Source organism: Natator depressus, chromosome 4 (assembly GCF_965152275.1).
Source record: "Natator depressus isolate rNatDep1 chromosome 4, rNatDep2.hap1, whole genome shotgun sequence".
Lineage (NCBI taxonomy): Eukaryota > Metazoa > Chordata > Testudines > Cheloniidae > Natator > Natator depressus.
Window position 1 is genome coordinate 13,698,163 of NC_134237.1, and position 18,336 is coordinate 13,716,498.

Here is an 18,336-nt window from a genome sequence, read left to right on the forward strand (position 1 = left end):
CTGGTTGTTGTGGAAACCAAATCCCATAGACTCACAAGTCCTCTCACTCTCTCTCTGGCACGCACACAGAATTCTTGAACAGTTTGTTGTGAAATGCAATTTAAGAATTAAAAGCTAAATTTGATTTCACCACACCAGTAGAGTTTGCATGCATGAAGCGCTATCATTAAAAACTTGACTAGACATTCGTCCCTAATGTTTATAAAATGAAATAATGTTCTCCTTCGGTGATGTTTTCCTTCACACGATTATGCTAAATTGTCTTCAGTGTTGCTCTGCACAAGTGGGGGAATGTTCATTTAAAGAATAAAACAAACAATTTCTGATCTGGTCAGGACTTAAAGGGAAAATGCAATCACTGACTCATGGACTTAAATGGAACTACTTGTGTAAGTAAGGACTGATCTTGTGAGCAAATGTGTCAGAATCAAGACCAAATGGAGTATTAAGTTGGCAGTAGGCCACATCCAGCTAGTTCCTGACCACTGCAACTCCCCTTGTATATAGAAATTAGACAATCATCTGACCTATAATAATTAAAAATAATTATGTGCATATTACAAATGCACAGATTAAAGGTGTTATATAGCTGTTGTGCACATGTATATAGCAGAGTTTTGGAATCCAATGATGTGCGTACTACAAACACACAGATGAAAGGTGTTGCCAGATGTTTTGCACACGTACGCAGGGGGGATTTTGCATTTGTGTACCACTGCGTATAGCGGCTCCCCATGCCGTCACTTACCTGCATGCTACTGCTGCATCCCCAATGGTAATATAGTGCCAATACAGAACGGCATCAGCCCTTGGAGACAAACAGCTCAAGGTAAATCGTAGGGAGCAGGTTATACCTCTGCAGCCACAGCAGCCGGACAGTCACTGCTGGAGAGGAAGTGGTCTCAGGTAGGTAGTTTTGAGTTTTGTGGCAGAAACTGGTAACTCGGATTTGGGCCTCACACTGGCTTTCTGAGAGAGCAGGAACTCGCATCTCTCCCTACTCCCAGACAGCTACTGTGCTGTCAGCTAGCCTAGCCTTTCACCAGACCAAGGCAGCAGGGCAGGCTGGAGTTGTTGTCTCCGGGGCTAGGTATATGAGGCACTCCCTGCCTTCAGAGCAAGGAGAGAGCTGAAGTCACTGCTGGGGAAAAAGGGCCAGTAAGTGCATTTTCTGAATACACCAAGGGGAGGCCATTTCAGAGACAAGGGAAGGAAAACGCTTTGTAGGGGGAGGAATATCTGTATATATTTTTTAAAAGAATGCAATGGCCTATTGTTCATGGTGGCTCACTACACACTACATGTCAAATATTCAGTAAATAGGGAGCTACATTTTTTAAATAGCTGTTTATTTAGAAGGTCAAGCAGTTTCACCAACCGTTGCCATACAAGAGTTGCATTACAATTACAGAATGAACACCATGTTTTCTTTTAGAGAAAGATTATTCAAAGTTTTTCTTTTTGGCAGAGTATCAAGTTGCAAGAAGATGCTTCCTGTATAACTAGGGTTGCCAACTGTCTAATCACACAAACCCCAAATCCTTGCCTCGACCCCTGCCCTGAGGCCCCGCCCCTTCTCAAAGGCCCACCCGCTCCATCCCCCCCTCCCTCCATCACTCGCTCTCCCCCACCCTTACTCACTTTCACCAGGCTGGGGCAGGGGGCTGGGGTTTGGAGTGTGGGAGGGGGCTCCGGGCTGAGCCTGGGTCAGGGGCTTGGGGTACAGGAGGAGGTGTGGGCTCTGGGAGGGAGTTTGGGTGCAGGAGGGGGCTCTGAGCTGGGGCAGGGGGTTGGCGTGCACGAGGGGGTGCAGGATGTAGTCTCTGGCTGGGAGGTGCTTACCTTGGGTTGCTCCAGGTTAGCAGTGCAGCAGGCTAAGGCAGGCTCCCTGCCTGCCCTGGCCCCGCACCACTCCCGGCCGCCATGTCCGGCCCCTGGCGGGGAGCAGGGGGCTGCCCGCGCCTGCAAGCGCCGTCCCTGCAGCTTCCATTGGCTGCAGTTCCCAGCCAATGGGAGCTGTGGAGTCGGTGCTTGTGGCGTGGGCAGCATGCAGAGACCCCTGTCTCCCTCAGGGGCTGCAGCGAGGGACGTGCCAGCTGCTTCCTGGAGCAGTGTGGGGCCAGGGCAGGCAGAGAGCCTGCTTTAGCACCACTGTGCTGCTAGACTAAAATCTCCCATATTGGCTTCAGTAGCCTCCAAGAGATATGGCCTGATTCTGGGAGACTCCCGGCAAAACCAGGAGGATTGGCAACTCTATGTATAACCTAGGACCAATTGTTTCTAGATCTTATACTGAAAGAATTTTCTCTTTACTTACATTTACAAATGGAAGACTATTCATATTCAAAGATGGGTTTCAAATGCAGTGGATGAGCATATGGTGACTACTGAATAGTAGTTCCTTAAAATTCAGAGGTCCATTTTTGTGTTGACGTGCACCGGGTGCATGAAGCTGCAATTTGGAAGCAAGAACCGATTCCCACAACTGAAGAAATGCTCCATGTCATGTAGCAACTGTTTCTACCAAGCTTGATTCAAAATGGGGTTTTTCACTGACTCAAACTATTACCGCAGTCCAGAGGAATTGTTTTTACCAGTCCATGGGTAAGTCATCAGGGGTTTTACAGCAAGAAACAGTTCTTCATCTGCTCTAGCGGTGCACAAGCACATTATAACAACATGTTTTGCAAGAGCATAATCGGAGCCAGAGCATAGGGTTCCATAATAGCTTTGGACAAGGATAGCAACTTCAGATGTTTCTCTCCCTTCAAAAGGAAGGAGGGAGGAATCTTTAGGACACTAGAGAAGTACACATCTGTCGTCTCCAATTGTATTTTCCAGTGGGAGGAAATAATGGAGCAGAAGTTATCTAGACTAATACCAGTGCCAACATGGAAAAGTGTGGGAAAGTGTCTTGACATTAGGATTTAGGACTCCAGTGACATCTCACTCTCTGCACAGGGGGTTTCTTTCAGAAAAAGACAAAGCAAAGTGCAGCTTCCTAACTGCTCAAATTCAGAGTCCTCTGAGACACCCGCAGTGCCCTGTGTCATGTCAGAACAAGGTGTGACTTCCATGGATTAAAAACAATTTCTAATTGGGAATGAAGGTGCCCAGCAGGAATGGTTTGGGAAAGTCCAGGGACTAACTAGCCCGCACTTAAATCTCCTCTCAAACTTCACCGAAATTGTACTGCACTGAACAGCTAGCGGTTTCCAAAAAGTTACCGAGAGAAGACACTGAAGCCTACTCCATATGGGTAATGATGATGTCCCACCAAGCAGCTCTCAGGCAGCTTCCGCAGGTTTTCCTGGAGCCCATGAAATACAGAGGAATCGGGAAAATAAAACAGGCTACAAACCAGTAACTGGAGCTCATAAGATATACCCCGCTTTCCTCCCTCTCCCACATCTACACTCCTGGATATTGTGCCATACAAATCTCTGTTGAATTATTGTGTTCTTAGGCCAAGGACCTCACTTGGGACATGAAAACCATTTTCTGCCCAGCTCTGCTGTCAACCCTGCAACTAAGGTCTGGCTCATCCGGTCTCTTCCTTTAGACTACTGGTAGATGGCAGCAGAGAATGCCTTTCCCTACGATAGGTTTCAGAGTAGCAGCCGTGTTAATCTGTATTCGCAAAAAGAAAAGGAGTACTAGTGGCACCTTAGAGACTAACCAATTTATTTGAGCATAAGCTTTCGTGAGCTACAGCTCACTTCATCGGATGCATAAAGTGGAAAGTACAGTGAGGAGATTTTATATACACACAGACCATGAAAAAATATACATTGTAAGGAGAGTGATCACTTAAGATGAGCTATTACCAGCAGGAGAGTGGGGTGGGGGGAGAGAAAACCATTTGAAGTGATAATCAAGGTGCGCCATTTCCAGCACATTTCCAGGAGTTAACAAGAACGTCTGAGGAAGGGGGGGTTGGGGGGGGGAGGAATAAACAAGGGGAAATAGTTTCACTTAGTATAATGACTCAACCACTCCCAGTCTCTATTAAAGCCTAAGTTAATTGTATCCAATTTGCAAATTAATTCCAATTCAGCAGTCTCTCGTCGGAGTCTGTTTTCGAAGTTTTTTTGTTGAAGGATAGTCACTTTGAGATCAGAAATCGAGTGACTAGAGAGATTGAAGTGTTCTCCGACTGGTTCGCTATGATCTTCAGGCCACAGGGCTACATAGTCATAGATAATCTGTTGGAAAACGACAAAGCATGGTATAATGGGTTATCATTGTGTAACTTTGGGGCTAATACTGGACAAAGGCCCCAAGAATCAACTGCAGCCACCTTTTCAGTTTGGAACCTCACGTTTAGCCAAAAAGCAGCAGGAATTTTGGCTGCAGGCTGATCGCATGGTGGCCTGCGTTCGCCACGTCACAGTACTGTCTTTGGACATTTGTGGTATTTTATAGGGGCAGCAGTGGCTTGTGCTGCTCCACCACACCCTGTTAGTAATGCCGTCATGTTGCCCAGACTGCTTTATTTGAGAGGTTTCTCTGCTGATATCGTAGAGAACCTCCATATCTGAAGGTCGTTCCACTATCTGCAACCCATGGACACGCTCAGTTCAGCGGGCAATGCATGCTTACGGGCAGTGGAAGGGAAAGCTGATAGCAGAAAAAGATCTCGCATGGATGATGTGGTATTCTGGGTGGATCAAAAGGACTGTTCATCCAAAGATTAGCAGAGGATCATACCGAAGGGCCACCGTGGTTGCAAACCTCCAGTAATGAAGCTGCCATATAACAAGAAAATACAGCAGACAAGAAAAAAAGCTGTTAAAAATATAAGCTTTTGCTTTAGTGCTACAGCCTCCAGTTCCTCCCTCTCGACTCAGTCAGGCCACCCAAAGTGTCTGCTCCAGGTACCTTCCCCCACCCTCAGGACAGGCACCAGCCACAAAATGCAAAGAGCCCGGTTGAGGGACCATTTTGACAGAGTGACTCTTCTCAGGAGACGGGTTCGTTGTGGGGTTTGTTGGCGCTAAGGAGGCACAGCTAGAGTGAAGGAGAGGCTTACACAGCTTGATCTGCACGTGCTGTGCTTTGTGCTCATCCTGATCAATTCTGGTACTAGTGTCACAGCTGTGGGCCATGTGCCATGATGGAATAAGTGGGCCCAGAAAGCCAGATGTTAGTTAACATGACCCTGTCACTGCAGAACACTAAACAGTCAAACACGGTTTGAGGTTTTGGGTGCAAAGATCTCAGCCTGCTCAGTTCAATGGCAACAGCTACCATTACAAAACTAAAACTTTATAACCTTTTGTTAGAGAGAAAGAGAACAGTTAATGCTTTACATTTTTAATTGCTTTAAGTGAGGTTTTAGTTTAAAATACCCCTTAAAAGTTCATTCGCTTTAGCTGTTGAGAGTTTTTAAATAAGGAAACACAGACTTGTCAGTCATTTAGATCAGTGGCTCTCAACTTTTCCAGACTACTGTACCCCCAAGTTTCACCTTACTTAAAAACTACTTGCTTCCAGAATCAGACATAAACAATGAAGCTGATGTCTGGTGCAAACTCTTCCTTGCTACCTCACTACTAGAGAAACACAGGCTCCACGCTCGGTCTGACCAGCATGTATGAAACCTGGCAAACTTGGGCTAGCATTAGGGTGTTTAAGGCATTGATTTTAGCAGCCTTGCTGGTTCCAGGCTCATAGCAGTGTTGCAAAAGATGCAGTCTTGGCCAGCTAAGCTGGGCACTTATTAAACGTAAGGAAAAAAAAGAAGAAAAAAAATGAAAGAAGAGAGGGAGCGACAGCACGATTCCACAGCTCACATTTCAGGTGTTGTTCAGGATTTAGCCAAAGCCAGTGGAAGTAGCGCTGTCATTGGTTCTCGCTCTCTGGCCCAGACTGGTCAGGATGCCTTTCAGGATCAGGATGATAAAGAACCAATGGTACCATGGTAGATTTTAGGGACCCAGGAGAAGTGGGGGTGGCAACCATGATGGTAACACTCGCTCCTTCCAGTCCACCCATCTCTACCCCAGCTTCATGATTCCCCCCAAAGTCTCGTAAGGACTCCAAAGAAGAGGGTGATGGATAGAATAGTCCATCCCCTCATTATTTTGTTGACCACTTACACCTAACTTCTGACACCCTGATTTTGGTCCACTGATTTCTGATTCCATTCGCCTTTGCTCACTACTTATGATCTTAACACAGTCGTTGGGTGGCGTCAGTAGACATGTTCATCTGAACAAATTCAGTCCGTCTGTTTGCTGACTTTTATAAGCAATTTTTTGTAACAGGCTGGGTTGAACTTTTGTTACTTGGGGCAACTTAGAGTGCAAGCCTCTGCACAACAGCTCTGTCTCCTGCACACAAGTTTTACCGACGAGCGTAAGATGTCCATTTTCCATGCAGCGTAGCTGTGGGTGGGGGGAGGTCGTGGCCACAAAGGAAAGCTGAAGCGGCTGTGGAAATCCCTCTGAAATCCCTAAGAAAACTGGGACTTCCCCACAGAGACTCAAGGATTGCTGAGACAATTCTGTGTCTCCTTGAGACTGGAGGGCACCAGGGTCATGTCTGACAATAAAGGGCACAGGTCACACAGCTGTATCTTGCGGCTGCTTATGTCCTATAAACAAATGACTGGGGAATTTCCTCACATACAGCGAGATTGTTTTTTGGCTCAGGTTTCTAATCTAGAGCTCAGAATTACAATGCTAGTTTTGTAGAAGCATGTATATACTGTAGTTTGGGGTCTACAACCTTTGGCAAGTGGCCCAGCAGGGTAATCAGCTGGCGGGCCGGGAGACATTTTGTTTATGTTGACCGTCCTCAGCCACGGCCTCCCGCAGCTCCCAGTGGCTGCAGCTCCCCATTCCTGACCACTGGGAGCTGCGGGGTGGGGTGGGGGAAGAGAGTGTGCCTGCAGACGGTCAACGTAAACAAAATGTCTTGTGGCCCACCAGCAGATTACCCTGATGAGCCACGTGCCAAGGCTGCCACCCCCTGCTGTAGTTAATGCTTCTTCATCTTTTTAGCTTCCTGCTCTGCTGTATAATACATTTTTGCAGGAGCTGTTTGTCATTTTGAAACCTGTAAGAGGAAGGGAGAATCTGTGCAGTAAAACAAGACATCCAAATGTATTAAATTAGCTAACTAATTACAGTAAAGACAATGTTTGCCATTTGGCTGCCCTTCGAATGACTCCAGTTTCTGCACAGTGGTAAAACACCAGAGAATGCCTTTGAAGCACCAATTGTCCACTGGAACACGTAGTAATAATAAAAATCACACTATTATAGATAAAGTGGATGCACCTTGTTATTTACACAGGTTGTTAATGGAACTACGTTGTCACCTGATGTACTGAGAAAGTCATTATTCAGAATGTAAATATGCAGATTTCTTAACCTCAGTACAGTTGTTAATCTATAGCAGATGACCAGAAAACAGACCTCACTCACTTCCACGATACTGCTTCCACCTCTGGGATGGTCTCTGCCACCAGAGCTGTGTTCTCTTCCAGACAGAGGGGCAGACCCTTAGCGGATATGGATTGTCCTTGCTCCATTGACAACAATACATCTCCAACAATTTACAGCAGTTGAGGATCGACCCCAGACTACCTTACAGACCTGTGCAGTTCAGAATGCTAAACTGATGGGCCATAAAAGGCCCTTCCATGTGTTTTTGCTGTGCAGTTCATGAGTTCTAAGTCCATGCTCATGAAGAAGATGCTAAATGAAAGTAGTGAATTTACCTTGGACAGGGATAGATTATGGCTAAATGATGCCTACTTCTACCTACAAACTTTGGCATATCTTTGCCAGACTCTCCCTTTCAGTCCGGTCCCCTAACACCAGAGCAGTTCTTAGTCGTTCAGAGCAGGTGGAGGACATGAGCTTCAAAAGGCAAACTTGCATCAGGAGTGAAGGGGCCATCTTCTAAGAACAGCCCTTTGATCTGTTATTTTAATGTGGATCTAAGAAACAAACCTTTTGAAGGAATGAATATTGAAATAGTTGCAGTGATGCAAGACCCATTTTAGAACATGAGTCATGTTTTTATCACGTGGGCCTCAGTTATTAAGTTCCCAGGTGGCATACTTTAGAAATGCTTCACGCTCATCAATCAATGTTTGAACAAACACCATCATGACGTAGCTGCGGACCTGATCCAAAGGCAGTGGAAAGGCTCACAGTGACTTCAGTGGGATATTGATCATGGCCTAATTATGTACTCTTGTTTCACAGATGGTGAGATTCAAAAAGGGACATGAGGGCCTAATTACTCAGCACCTGCAGCTCCCACTGACTTCAGGTGGAAGTTTTGGGTACTCAGCACCTCTGAAAAATCACACCTTAAGCAACTTTCCAAGGTGCATTTTGAAAGTTGATCTGGAATAAACATGTCATGGAAATAAAGAAGATGACGGTGACATACTTACAAGCCAAATTCTGCCCTTGGATTAATGTGTGTAGTTTCCATTAACTTCAAAGGAAGTCCTGGGCACATTTCTGAAGGCAGATTTCGGCCTTTTGAATCCCTGGAGCTATAATATTGCTGTATTAGCTGAACACTCACTGAGGAATCACCATTAATTTTATTCACATGTTGTGCTTCTTCCATCAAGTGACAGTAATATTTCTTTTAAAAGAAGACAGCACAATAGAGCTTGGCTGGACATTTTCCATTCTATGCTCCCCAGCCTTGGCAAGAAGCTTTCTGATTTTACGTGTTCTGTGATTTTTAGCTGTGTTAGCTGAAACTGGTGTGACCCAAAGTTTAGTTTGAACTAATTTTAACAAAAGGCAAAGAGTACGAGATTGTGCTGCAATTGGGGGGGGGGAAGTAAGAGCATTCTAGGCAATTATAAATAAAAACCATCTCAATTTGCCCTTTTCCTACCCAGAAAAAGAGAAGCCCACCCACCCACTCACCCACCCACACAAAGAAGTCTTGTTCAAAGACCCTATTCACTTCTGAATACAAATTGTTTTGTGTGGTTTCAGAGTAACAGCCGTATTAGTCTGTATTCGCAAAAAGAAAAGGAGGACTTGTGGCACCTTAGAGACTAACCAATTTATTTGAGCATGAGCTTTCGTGAGCTACAGCTCACTTCATCGGATGCATCGATGAAGTGAGCTGTAGCTCACGAAAGCTCATGCTCAAATAAACTGGTTAGTCTCTAAGGTGCCACAAGTCCTCCTTTTCTTTTTGCAAATTGTTTTGTGGGAAGTGGAAATGAACTAGTGCCAAGAGGATGAAGGCAGGGCATTTCTGGGGCCGGGCGGCGGGGGAGAAAGAGAGAGAAGTAGAGTGCAAGTGAGCCCTTGTCTACACTACCACTTACTTCAGTATAACTTATGTCACTCGGGGGTGTGAATAATCATTGGTGTGGACAGCCCTATGTTGGCAGGAGAGCTTCTCCTGCCAATGTAGTTACTACCTCTCACAGAGGTGGAGTTATGATGCCGACGGGAGAGCTCTTTCCCATGGCATAGAGCATTTTCACCAGACGTGCTATAGACAAGGCCCTACTGTAGACTAGCCCAGAGTTTGAAGCTGAAAGTCAGAGGTGTAAGTAAGTGCCAAGAGTACTAGGCAGCAGATGCAAAAGCATATTCAGAATTAAAACCTAGACTAGAAGTTAAAGGTTCTTAAGATTTTGTTCAGCAGAACCTGAAGAATGACAACTCAGTAATTAAGGGTAACTTTGTTTCTCACTAAGGTCAGAGAAAGGCATCTCCATACTTTAAGAGAATTATTTAGGACATTTAAGGGTACTTCTGTTCCTGCAGAATCAAGGACCAAATCATGAGGAGGAAAGCCGTCTTTTGAGAACCCAAATCAGTAAAAGATGAACCAAACCAAGCCAGACTTAAGTGGAGGCTCCTGTTCTGTACATCCAACCAGCTGTCTTGCCTTGTACCTGGAACTAGAGACTTAATGTTAAAAGCCTAGGTGGAGTAATAGCTAGGACTTTCTATCATCATATCCATCTAAGAAGCCTTTAAAATACAAAAACTAATCTGAAAGCTCCTGTACCCTACAAGAGAAAAGAAGAACAAACAGTTCAGTAACTTAAAAGTTTAACATCTTACTTAAATAAGGCATTGAAACATTTGTCTAGGTTGACCCTTTTTGTGTCTGCAGCTGACAATGAACACTGCTAACTGAATGGAAAAGGAGACCTGTCATCTGCCTTTCAGTACAACCTAATATGAACTACAGAATTGCAGGGTGTTCTGTTGTGACCTGCTTTTAACAGCTAGCAAAAAAGTATAATTTAGTTTATTACATGGGTGGAAACCTGAGTCCTCAGTCTTAAGCTTTACTGAATGTTAATTCGTTTGGACTTTGTCCTGTTGGAAGTAATCAGCCTTTTGATAACACTAGTCAAAATTTTAATATTTTGTTTAATGTGGGTTCCAAGTGACTAATAGTCCCATAAAAGGAAACATAGGGCACTGGGCAACTCCTCCTGGCTAACAGTATTGTAATTCTGGCAGTAGCCACATCCAGCTATCCTCTGCCAATGAGGGGTTCCAGCAATTAATGGAAGTGGTGGAGATATGAAGGTAAATGGAAAGAGAATAGGAGGTTTGAGGGAACCACATATACACAAAAATCCTCCCTGTCTCATAACTCAAGAGCAAGGGTTCAGTTGAAGTTAAAATGTAGGAAATTAAAAGTCAAGAAGAGGAAATACTTCTTCACACATGTAATTAGACTGTGGACTTCACTGAGGCCAAGAACATAACGAGGTTCAGAAAGGGATTAGCCATTTATATCGATATCAAGAATATCCAGAGTTATAATCAATGCGAACAAAAATGTTGCTGAAGCAATATTAAACTTGTGTTTGAGAGTTTAAGCCCTTCTCCAAATATTAGATCCCAGGATGAGACCTACTATGGGGTGTGGGGGGCGGGGAGGGAGGGGGAGAGGAGATGATTGTTTCACGTCTGCGTACTGGGGGCCTCTTACACCTTCTTGTCCTCTGAAGCATCTGGGGCCAGCCACTGCCAGAGACAAGATACTGGCCTAGATGGACCTTGGATCTGAGCCAGTCTTGCAATTCCTATGATCATCTGCACCCATTTAGCCCCGGTGATGATATACTTTAATTTCTAATGCTGAGGTGCAATTCTTACCACATATAAAATGGTAAATCTAGGGCAGGAGGAGGGAAGAGTTTTTGGATGGAAACTAGCATGCCTAAGTCAGCCGGCACATAGAGCCAGGGCCTGCCAATATAAAACTAACTAAATAATAAAATCAGAAATGATCAGATCCTTGGATTGAGAGGAATAGGTAAGGATTTCTTCTAAATGGGAAAATGAAACTAGCACAGACTTGCTTATCTACGGGGAAGAAAACCGGGCTGTTGAAAGATAGATGGGGTTTTCTGATGTGGGAATTCCCGCCTACAGACTTATAGACTAAGTGAAAATGCCCTACAAATAGCAGTCCAGAAGCTCCCTCTGAACCCCACACCACATCTACTTGCCTCCGAGTGAGCAGCAAGTGGAAGAGGAGCAGCAGCAGCTACAGCACTGAACATGAAGTCTCTTCTTCGTCTCTCACTCCTGCTTCTTCTGGCTGCAGTTCTGGTGCAAGGTACAGTAGCATTTCCCTTGGCACAGCTTGATGTTTACATTATTCCTGCAAACTTTCATTGCTCTTCACTCCTCTTTCCTGTAATGTCTTAAAACTATCAACTATCTCAAACCCTTAGCACAAAACCCCTTGTTAAACGCTTTGCAGTCTCTTACAAGTGTTATGTTAGAGATCAAACCTGCTAACAGCTGCTCAGACACAATATCAGGAAATACTTAAGGCAGTAAATAAGAGGCAGCTGTTGGCTTTTTGTAATTGGCAATGCAAAGCAAGCTACAAACAGGAAAAAATTCACTCGTTTTGTACAATCTTATTTTGTTACTTAAAGTGGTTTCTCCCCTCCCCTTCTGGAAACTGGTCTCTCCCAGCAGAAAAAGTCTGATTTGTCAAGCAAAGTGTAAATTAATGCTCAGTTTATGGTAATATAGATGCTCTTCACTACAGAGATATAATTTTATTATCCATGATCACGGAAAGGGAAAGTATAGGATTAACACCACCAGCTCCATGCAGGTGCTGTTGTGCAAATGTCTCCGACGCCACCATGATCATGCCGAACTTTCATTTATTGAGGCAGTGGCTGAAACGTTATTTGGAACCACCTCTGCTGGAAATGAAAGGGTTAAATACTGCTTAACAAGTGATTCTGGCCCAGCTTCTCAAAGGTATTTAGGTTCCTAACTTCCACTGATTTCAATTATTTGATTTTCTGAATACATTTGAAGAACCGTCTCTCTCCGCCCTGATCTGTCAGAAGACAATTCAGACACAGGCAATAGACCCCCCTTCCCCGAAAATCTATTATTTTATTTCACCTCTCACATCTGCTAAACCTACATTGACTTTGGTGGAGTTACACCAGCGTAAGAGAAAGGAGAATTTGGCCCAGTAGTTTTATCATAATAAACAATGCTGTGCTCAAATGTATTTATATGTCCGTATTCTTTATGTCATCGTAGGAATGCCAACCTCCAGCAGAGGACGCTGTCTTTGTGTAACAGCTGGTGTGCCTGCAATCCACCCAAAACATATTGCAAAGGTTGAAATATATGGGCAAAGCAGCAGCTGTCAGCAAGTCGAAGTGATGTAAGTGCACAATTAATACTGTGCAGCGCACGTTATTTTAGTATTTATTCGGTCACGTCCCATTTCATGCTAAGTCATCTTTTCTCCTGACAGCGTCACACTGAAAGGGAGCGGGCAAAGAAAATGTCTGAACAGCACATCCAAGCTAGCATCACGCATGATACAGGTAAGTCATTAGGATGCCTCCTCTGCCCTGGCTTTTTCTAGAATGCTCCACTTTGAGGTTTTTCGATGCAAGTTGTAGGGAATGCAACTTTGGGATTTGAGGAAATATTTTACTTTAGTCTGTACTAAACCCTTTATAACTCCAACGTTAGACATTTGAAAGACAAGTCTCAGAACCTGTTATCAGTCTACTACATATCTTTAGCAGCTGCGTTTCCTGGATCTCAAAACCCTAGGATTGACAGCACTGACATTCTGGTATTGGGAGATACCATTGGATGAGAGGATCCCCTTTCAGCACAGTATACAGGAGTCCTGAAAACACTGGGTTTAAACCCCTTTTTCTTAAATCACGGAGTCATCATTGTGTGGCTTTGTTTCTGGGTCTTTAAATCAAATACATCAAGATGCTCATTCTGAAGGGGAATTGTGGTATATGCCTGGACAAGATCTTATGAGCCCTTAATTTTAAAAAAGCCTAGCTTACATGCATTGTATTTACATATTAGATGCAATGAGGAAGCGGATTCTCTGCCTGCATGAAGTATTATCATTGACATGAGAGGCAGCAAGATCAGGGCCTAGAGTTTAATTTGTCACCCCTTAGTAGAGACCCATAATATTGGTGTAAAACAAATGCACAATATAACCCTTTACAAAATGCACTGAAATGATTTCCATTATTCTCAGAAGCATAGAAGAAGAAAAAATATTGATGGATAAGTGACTCCAGTAGGAAACTAATCCTTTGGGAGATGGTGAAGCCCAAGTATAGGAATACAGTATGGGGTAGTGGAATAAGCTTGTTTAAATAATAATTGCATGCCCTAAACTAGAGCACATGCAGAAACACAGTGATGGCTCTTTCCAAAGGTCACCTTACAAAACAGCTGTTCAGAAACATACTGTCAGGTGCACTGAAGTTAATTCCAATAGGAAGTTGACCTGATAGCCGAGAATTGTTAAATGAATAGATGGACTGTGCATAGCTCAACTCTAATTTAACTTTATAGAAGAGCCAGGCCTGTGGAAACATACATGGTTACTAGGTTAACCATTTAACAGACTCCTGTAATGGAGTCCGAATAGCAGATATGAGGCTTTCAGTCCTGGGCACTTGAAAGTTTTCTGACTGGGAAGGGAAATCTGATCACGAATGTGGCCCACGTATAGTCGTGTGTGTTTCTGGTTTGGCATTGCCTGCCTGCCTGCTGTTTGCTCTTGTGAGCATTTGTGGGTTTTGTGGTGCATCATGCTTCCAGTTCACTGACGCAAAGTTTTCAAGTGAAGCAGTATCTTCTGTTGGTTACAGTGGGGTCCTGACAATCAAGACTGTTGGGTTCTATTCCCAGTGCTGCTACCTAGTGACTGTAAACCATATTCTGACACATTTACACCCAGCAAGTATTACGCTATCCAGAAGTAGTCCCATTGACTTCAATAGAATATACATAGAATAAGGTGCTATTCAGCATAAGTAAGGGTACCAGAATCTAGTCTTGTGTGACATAGTATAAGGTGCTCAACCTCTATGACTCAGTTTCCCCACCTGTAAAGTGGGGGCATGGATATTTTCCTACCTTTGTAATGCACTTTGCTATCATGGCGATGCAATAATGGAACATAGTTTCCACTGCACTTGAAGGAGGCCAGACCAGAGAACTGACAGTATTTTTCCCCCTTCCAGAAATTCTTGAAGAGAAATAACTAACAGCAGCAACCAGAAAGGAAGACTGTGCAAAACTACTAGTGGACATGACTGCTCATGCCATTTACCTGCTCACATCTGAAGCGAGCACCCAGAAAGCCTAACTGTTCACTGGAGTGCTATTCCATAGCTTCTAGCCATGCAAGAACATCATGATGTGTGATCAGCCCCACAGAAGATAAAATATCTGCATCTGTTTTTCTGTGTGTCAGCATCTGTCAGCATTCTTCACACTGGGTTATTTCAACTGCTGTTGTTAGCCTTGTCAGGTCCTTTGGTATCAGGGACTTGACCTCAGCCAAAGAGGATTTGCTAGGACATGAAAAAAAAGTCGATCCTCTCTGATATGCTTAAATATGCATTTACCTTAGAGATGCTGTAGAACCCTATCCCAAAGAAACCAGCTGAGTCTTTTGGGTAAATCATTCATATTCTATGAATATTCAGGAAGAGCATTCTGCTTTTTAAAAAGTGTGCAAGGGAAACCCACATTTAGATAAAAATATGCTTGATGCAAACTAACAAAAGCCAGGAAACTCCAGGTCAGAGTTTTAACCCTAGCTTTAACTCAAAGTGCTGGTTTGTTTGTTTCACAAGGGAGTTTAAGAGGGATTGTCACCCTCCGTTTTCGGATTTTTATCCTCCATCAGTTTGTATCATACTGATTGTAACATTGAGACATAATTTGTCATGAATAGTAAGTATCGATGTACAATCATTTCAAAAGACATACTTTGAAATACATAAAGGTACATTTTGTTTTTTGTCTGACTAGATTTTTTTTTTAAACATTGAAATAATATCTTGAATTTGTACAAGTGTTTTGTAAATAAATAGATTTGTTGGATACAAGTATTGCTTTTTTTTCTTCTAAGGAAAAAATACGTACCTCCCCCAAACACACTATGAATAATATTACTGGACCCATTTTGGCACAGACCCTCAGCTGACGTAAGTCAGCTTAGCACCACTGATTTCAACAAAGTAGTGTTTGCATTGGCTGAGGGACTCGTCCTGTATAACAAAGCCCTGCCCTTCCCAAAGAACGTCTACAGGAGCATGCTGCAACTTACCCCTGCACTTCAGGGGCTCACAGTTCTCATGGGAGCAATATTATCAACCCCAAAGTTTAAAAATCATGAGTTAGGATCCCCCACACACAAGAAATGGGTTTTGTGTATATATATATATATATATATATATATATATATATATATATATATATATATATATATATTAAGCTAGGGGAGTTAAGGTAGTAACATTTTGTTACTTCAGTAAACTGAACTCATTGTGCACACCACTGGCTCCTTATCCCTCCATTCTCACCCACAAGCACCATGTGTACCATCTTCCTGTACTTCAAGGACTCTCTGTAACCAGCCCCCACCCCATGCCAGGGACTCCATTTGCCCCTGTAGCAGGGCTCACACACCCTCAGAGCACCCCTTGCATCCGTGCAGGATGTTGCTGCGACCTTTGGCTCCAGCACCTCCTGCCAGCTGCCTGCCTCCAGGCCCAGGTCTTCTGCAGCTCAGCCCTTTGGCCATATCACTTAAGTTCAGACCCCTTCCAAGGTATCATAAACAAGTCCAAACAGAACTGAATAGTTCTCCTACCCTTCTGGGCTACCAAAATCCTTACAAACTGTATCTCAGGACTTCCCTTGCAGGAGCCTATACCACCCCCATATTCCCTGTTGTCTCTGTACCCTAACCCTGAACTCCTCTCAGCTGAAAAAGCCAGTCTCCTCTACAAACCAACCACCTTCAGTCTACTTATTATGGCTTAGCTCTGCTCCCTCTGGCCAGGAGCCAGGTAGTGACTCACCTCCCCAGCTGCAGAGCATGACTAATTGGGTACCTGTGTTACTCTTGCAGATGATGGGGGTTCAGCCCTATCACAGCCCCACCCCCTCCCCAGACACTGTTTGCTCCCTATTCCTCGTACATACCAGTAGTTCTGTGTGCTCCCCTCCCTGATTCCTCCCCATGCTGCAGGTGCTGGGTTGCCACCTACTGGGGTCTGTGTACCTTAGTCTCTTATTTCTATCAGACAGGTGTCACAATTTACAGGGTGTGTGCTCTGTGTCTCCAGCTTTCATACAAAGAGAAAAGGAATACTTGTGGCACCTTAGTCTCTAAGGTGCCACAAGTACTCCTTTTCTTTTTGCGAATACAGACTAACACGGCTGCTACTCTGAAAGCTTTCATACAGTCCTTCTGGGAGCATCACCTTTGTTCTAGGCCCTAGACCTTCACTTTTCGCAGTGGTGAGTTCTGCACCTCCACTACCCCAACACTGGGACCTCTGGCTTCTCAGCATGGCTCTTCTGCCAGTCCAAGTGAGTTTAGACCCCTGGGAGAGACTTCACCGCTTTGAGGAGTGACACAGCCAGCAGGACAGCCCTTCAAAACAAGCCAGCATTTACAGTCAACTGGAATACAATATTTAAGGGTCCTCAGGTTACCATGGAAAAGCAAAATTTAACTGAGAGCCCATGTTTGCAAAATTACCCACCCTCTCTTCCAAAGCCTCCTGGATTTCATCTGTCTCTCTGCCCTAGGTAGCAGCAGCAGCAACCATATATTCCCTTGTAGGCCTTTATAGTATGTCCACATGTAGGCCTTTCTTTCAAGTTGCACGCATGTTGTGTTCACATGTTCTGCTTCCCTTGGCTCCAGGTGTTATCTGGTTGTTTGTATTCCATTATACCTCTGAGGCAACTCCTTTGATACTTTGACAGTTAATTCACACCAACCCACCCATGTCTAAGTAACACCAACACCCTTATTTCCCTGCCACATGGGAGAAATTAACTCCTTCACAACCAGTGGGTAGCAATACAAAGTCAGAGGGGGAAACTGAGTCATGCATCGCTGCATAAAATTGTCACAGAAATGTCCATAGTCTCTGTAATAGGCCATTCAAAATGTCAACATTCTAAACTGAGATGGGGATATTATGCTGGAAGGTGTTAATTGCTGCTGTTAAGGGATATATAGACAATTAGAGGTGTTTGAAGCTGATGAGACTACTAACCAGATATCAGGGGTTCCACATGTCCCCCATTTTCCCCTTCCAGTTTTCACCAAAAGCAGTTTTCTCCCCTTTGATGCTGAGAACATTCTCAGAAATTTAGGAATTGGTTGGATGTAGATTTCAAAAGTGATTGCATTGTAGACAGAGTAATGCCCTTGAGGTGAGTGTAGGGCCTCAGAAGCTTGGCCAAAAAGATTAGTCATGTTTGGTCTGTCTTCTGATTTTTGAACTCCATCAACCAAAGGGGGAGTGATGTTGAGCAAGCCGTGAGTGAGCTAAGTCCTTGTCATATGGATTCTAGCTCATTTTGTTTCTCCAGAACCCAGACCTAACATGACCTGATACAAAGCCAGTAGATCTTTAATGTCAATAAAATTACACAGATTTGTATCAAGTGTCGCAAATTTGTATGAAGTGCTGCCTCAGGGTGCGGAGGGCTCTCGGATTCTCCTCAGACCCCAAAATGGCAGTTAATTCTGTGCCCCTCAGCTCCACCTGCTGGACTCATCGCCAAGAACTCCTGGTATTGCTAAGTAACTTTCATTTTTGGGTCCCATGTTCCTGCATCAACCAAGTGTTATGCTTATAAGAAGCGCACGGGATTTTTTTCAGGGGAAAAGGCAAAACGCCATGTTTATTGAAGATACAACAATTAGCATGAGCTTTCGTGGGTGAATACCCACTTTGTCGGATGCATGTAGTGGAAATTTCCAGAGGCAGGTATAAATATGCAAACAAGAATC

At 44.0% G+C, this 18,336-nt stretch overlaps 1 protein-coding gene across 1 annotated transcript; it reads left to right on the forward strand.

The window, feature by feature from the left end:
- The first annotated feature begins 11,460 nt into the window (after positions 1-11,460).
- Positions 11,461-14,656, forward strand: LOC141985748 (C-X-C motif chemokine 11-like). The gene is made up of 4 exons (XM_074949937.1): positions 11,461-11,592; positions 12,552-12,678; positions 12,772-12,844; positions 14,531-14,656. The coding sequence occupies exons 1-4, from the start codon at positions 11,535-11,537 to the stop codon at positions 14,552-14,554; spliced, it is 282 nt and encodes a 93-aa protein (XP_074806038.1). The 5' UTR covers positions 11,461-11,534; the 3' UTR covers positions 14,555-14,656.
- Positions 14,657-18,336: the final 3,680 nt, after the last annotated feature.

Bases quoted from the DNA above. Each gene is read 5' to 3' on its own strand.
- LOC141985748 (XM_074949937.1), top strand. From the start codon at position 11,535: ATGAAGTCTCTTCTTCGTCTCTCACTCCTGCTTCTTCTGGCTGCAGTT. The intron at 11,593-12,551 runs GTACAGTAGCAT...ATGTCATCGTAG, and splicing joins GGCTGCAGTTCTGGTGCAAG to GAATGCCAACCTCCAGCAGA. The intron at 12,679-12,771 runs GTAAGTGCACAA...TTCTCCTGACAG, and splicing joins TGTCAGCAAGTCGAAGTGAT to CGTCACACTGAAAGGGAGCG.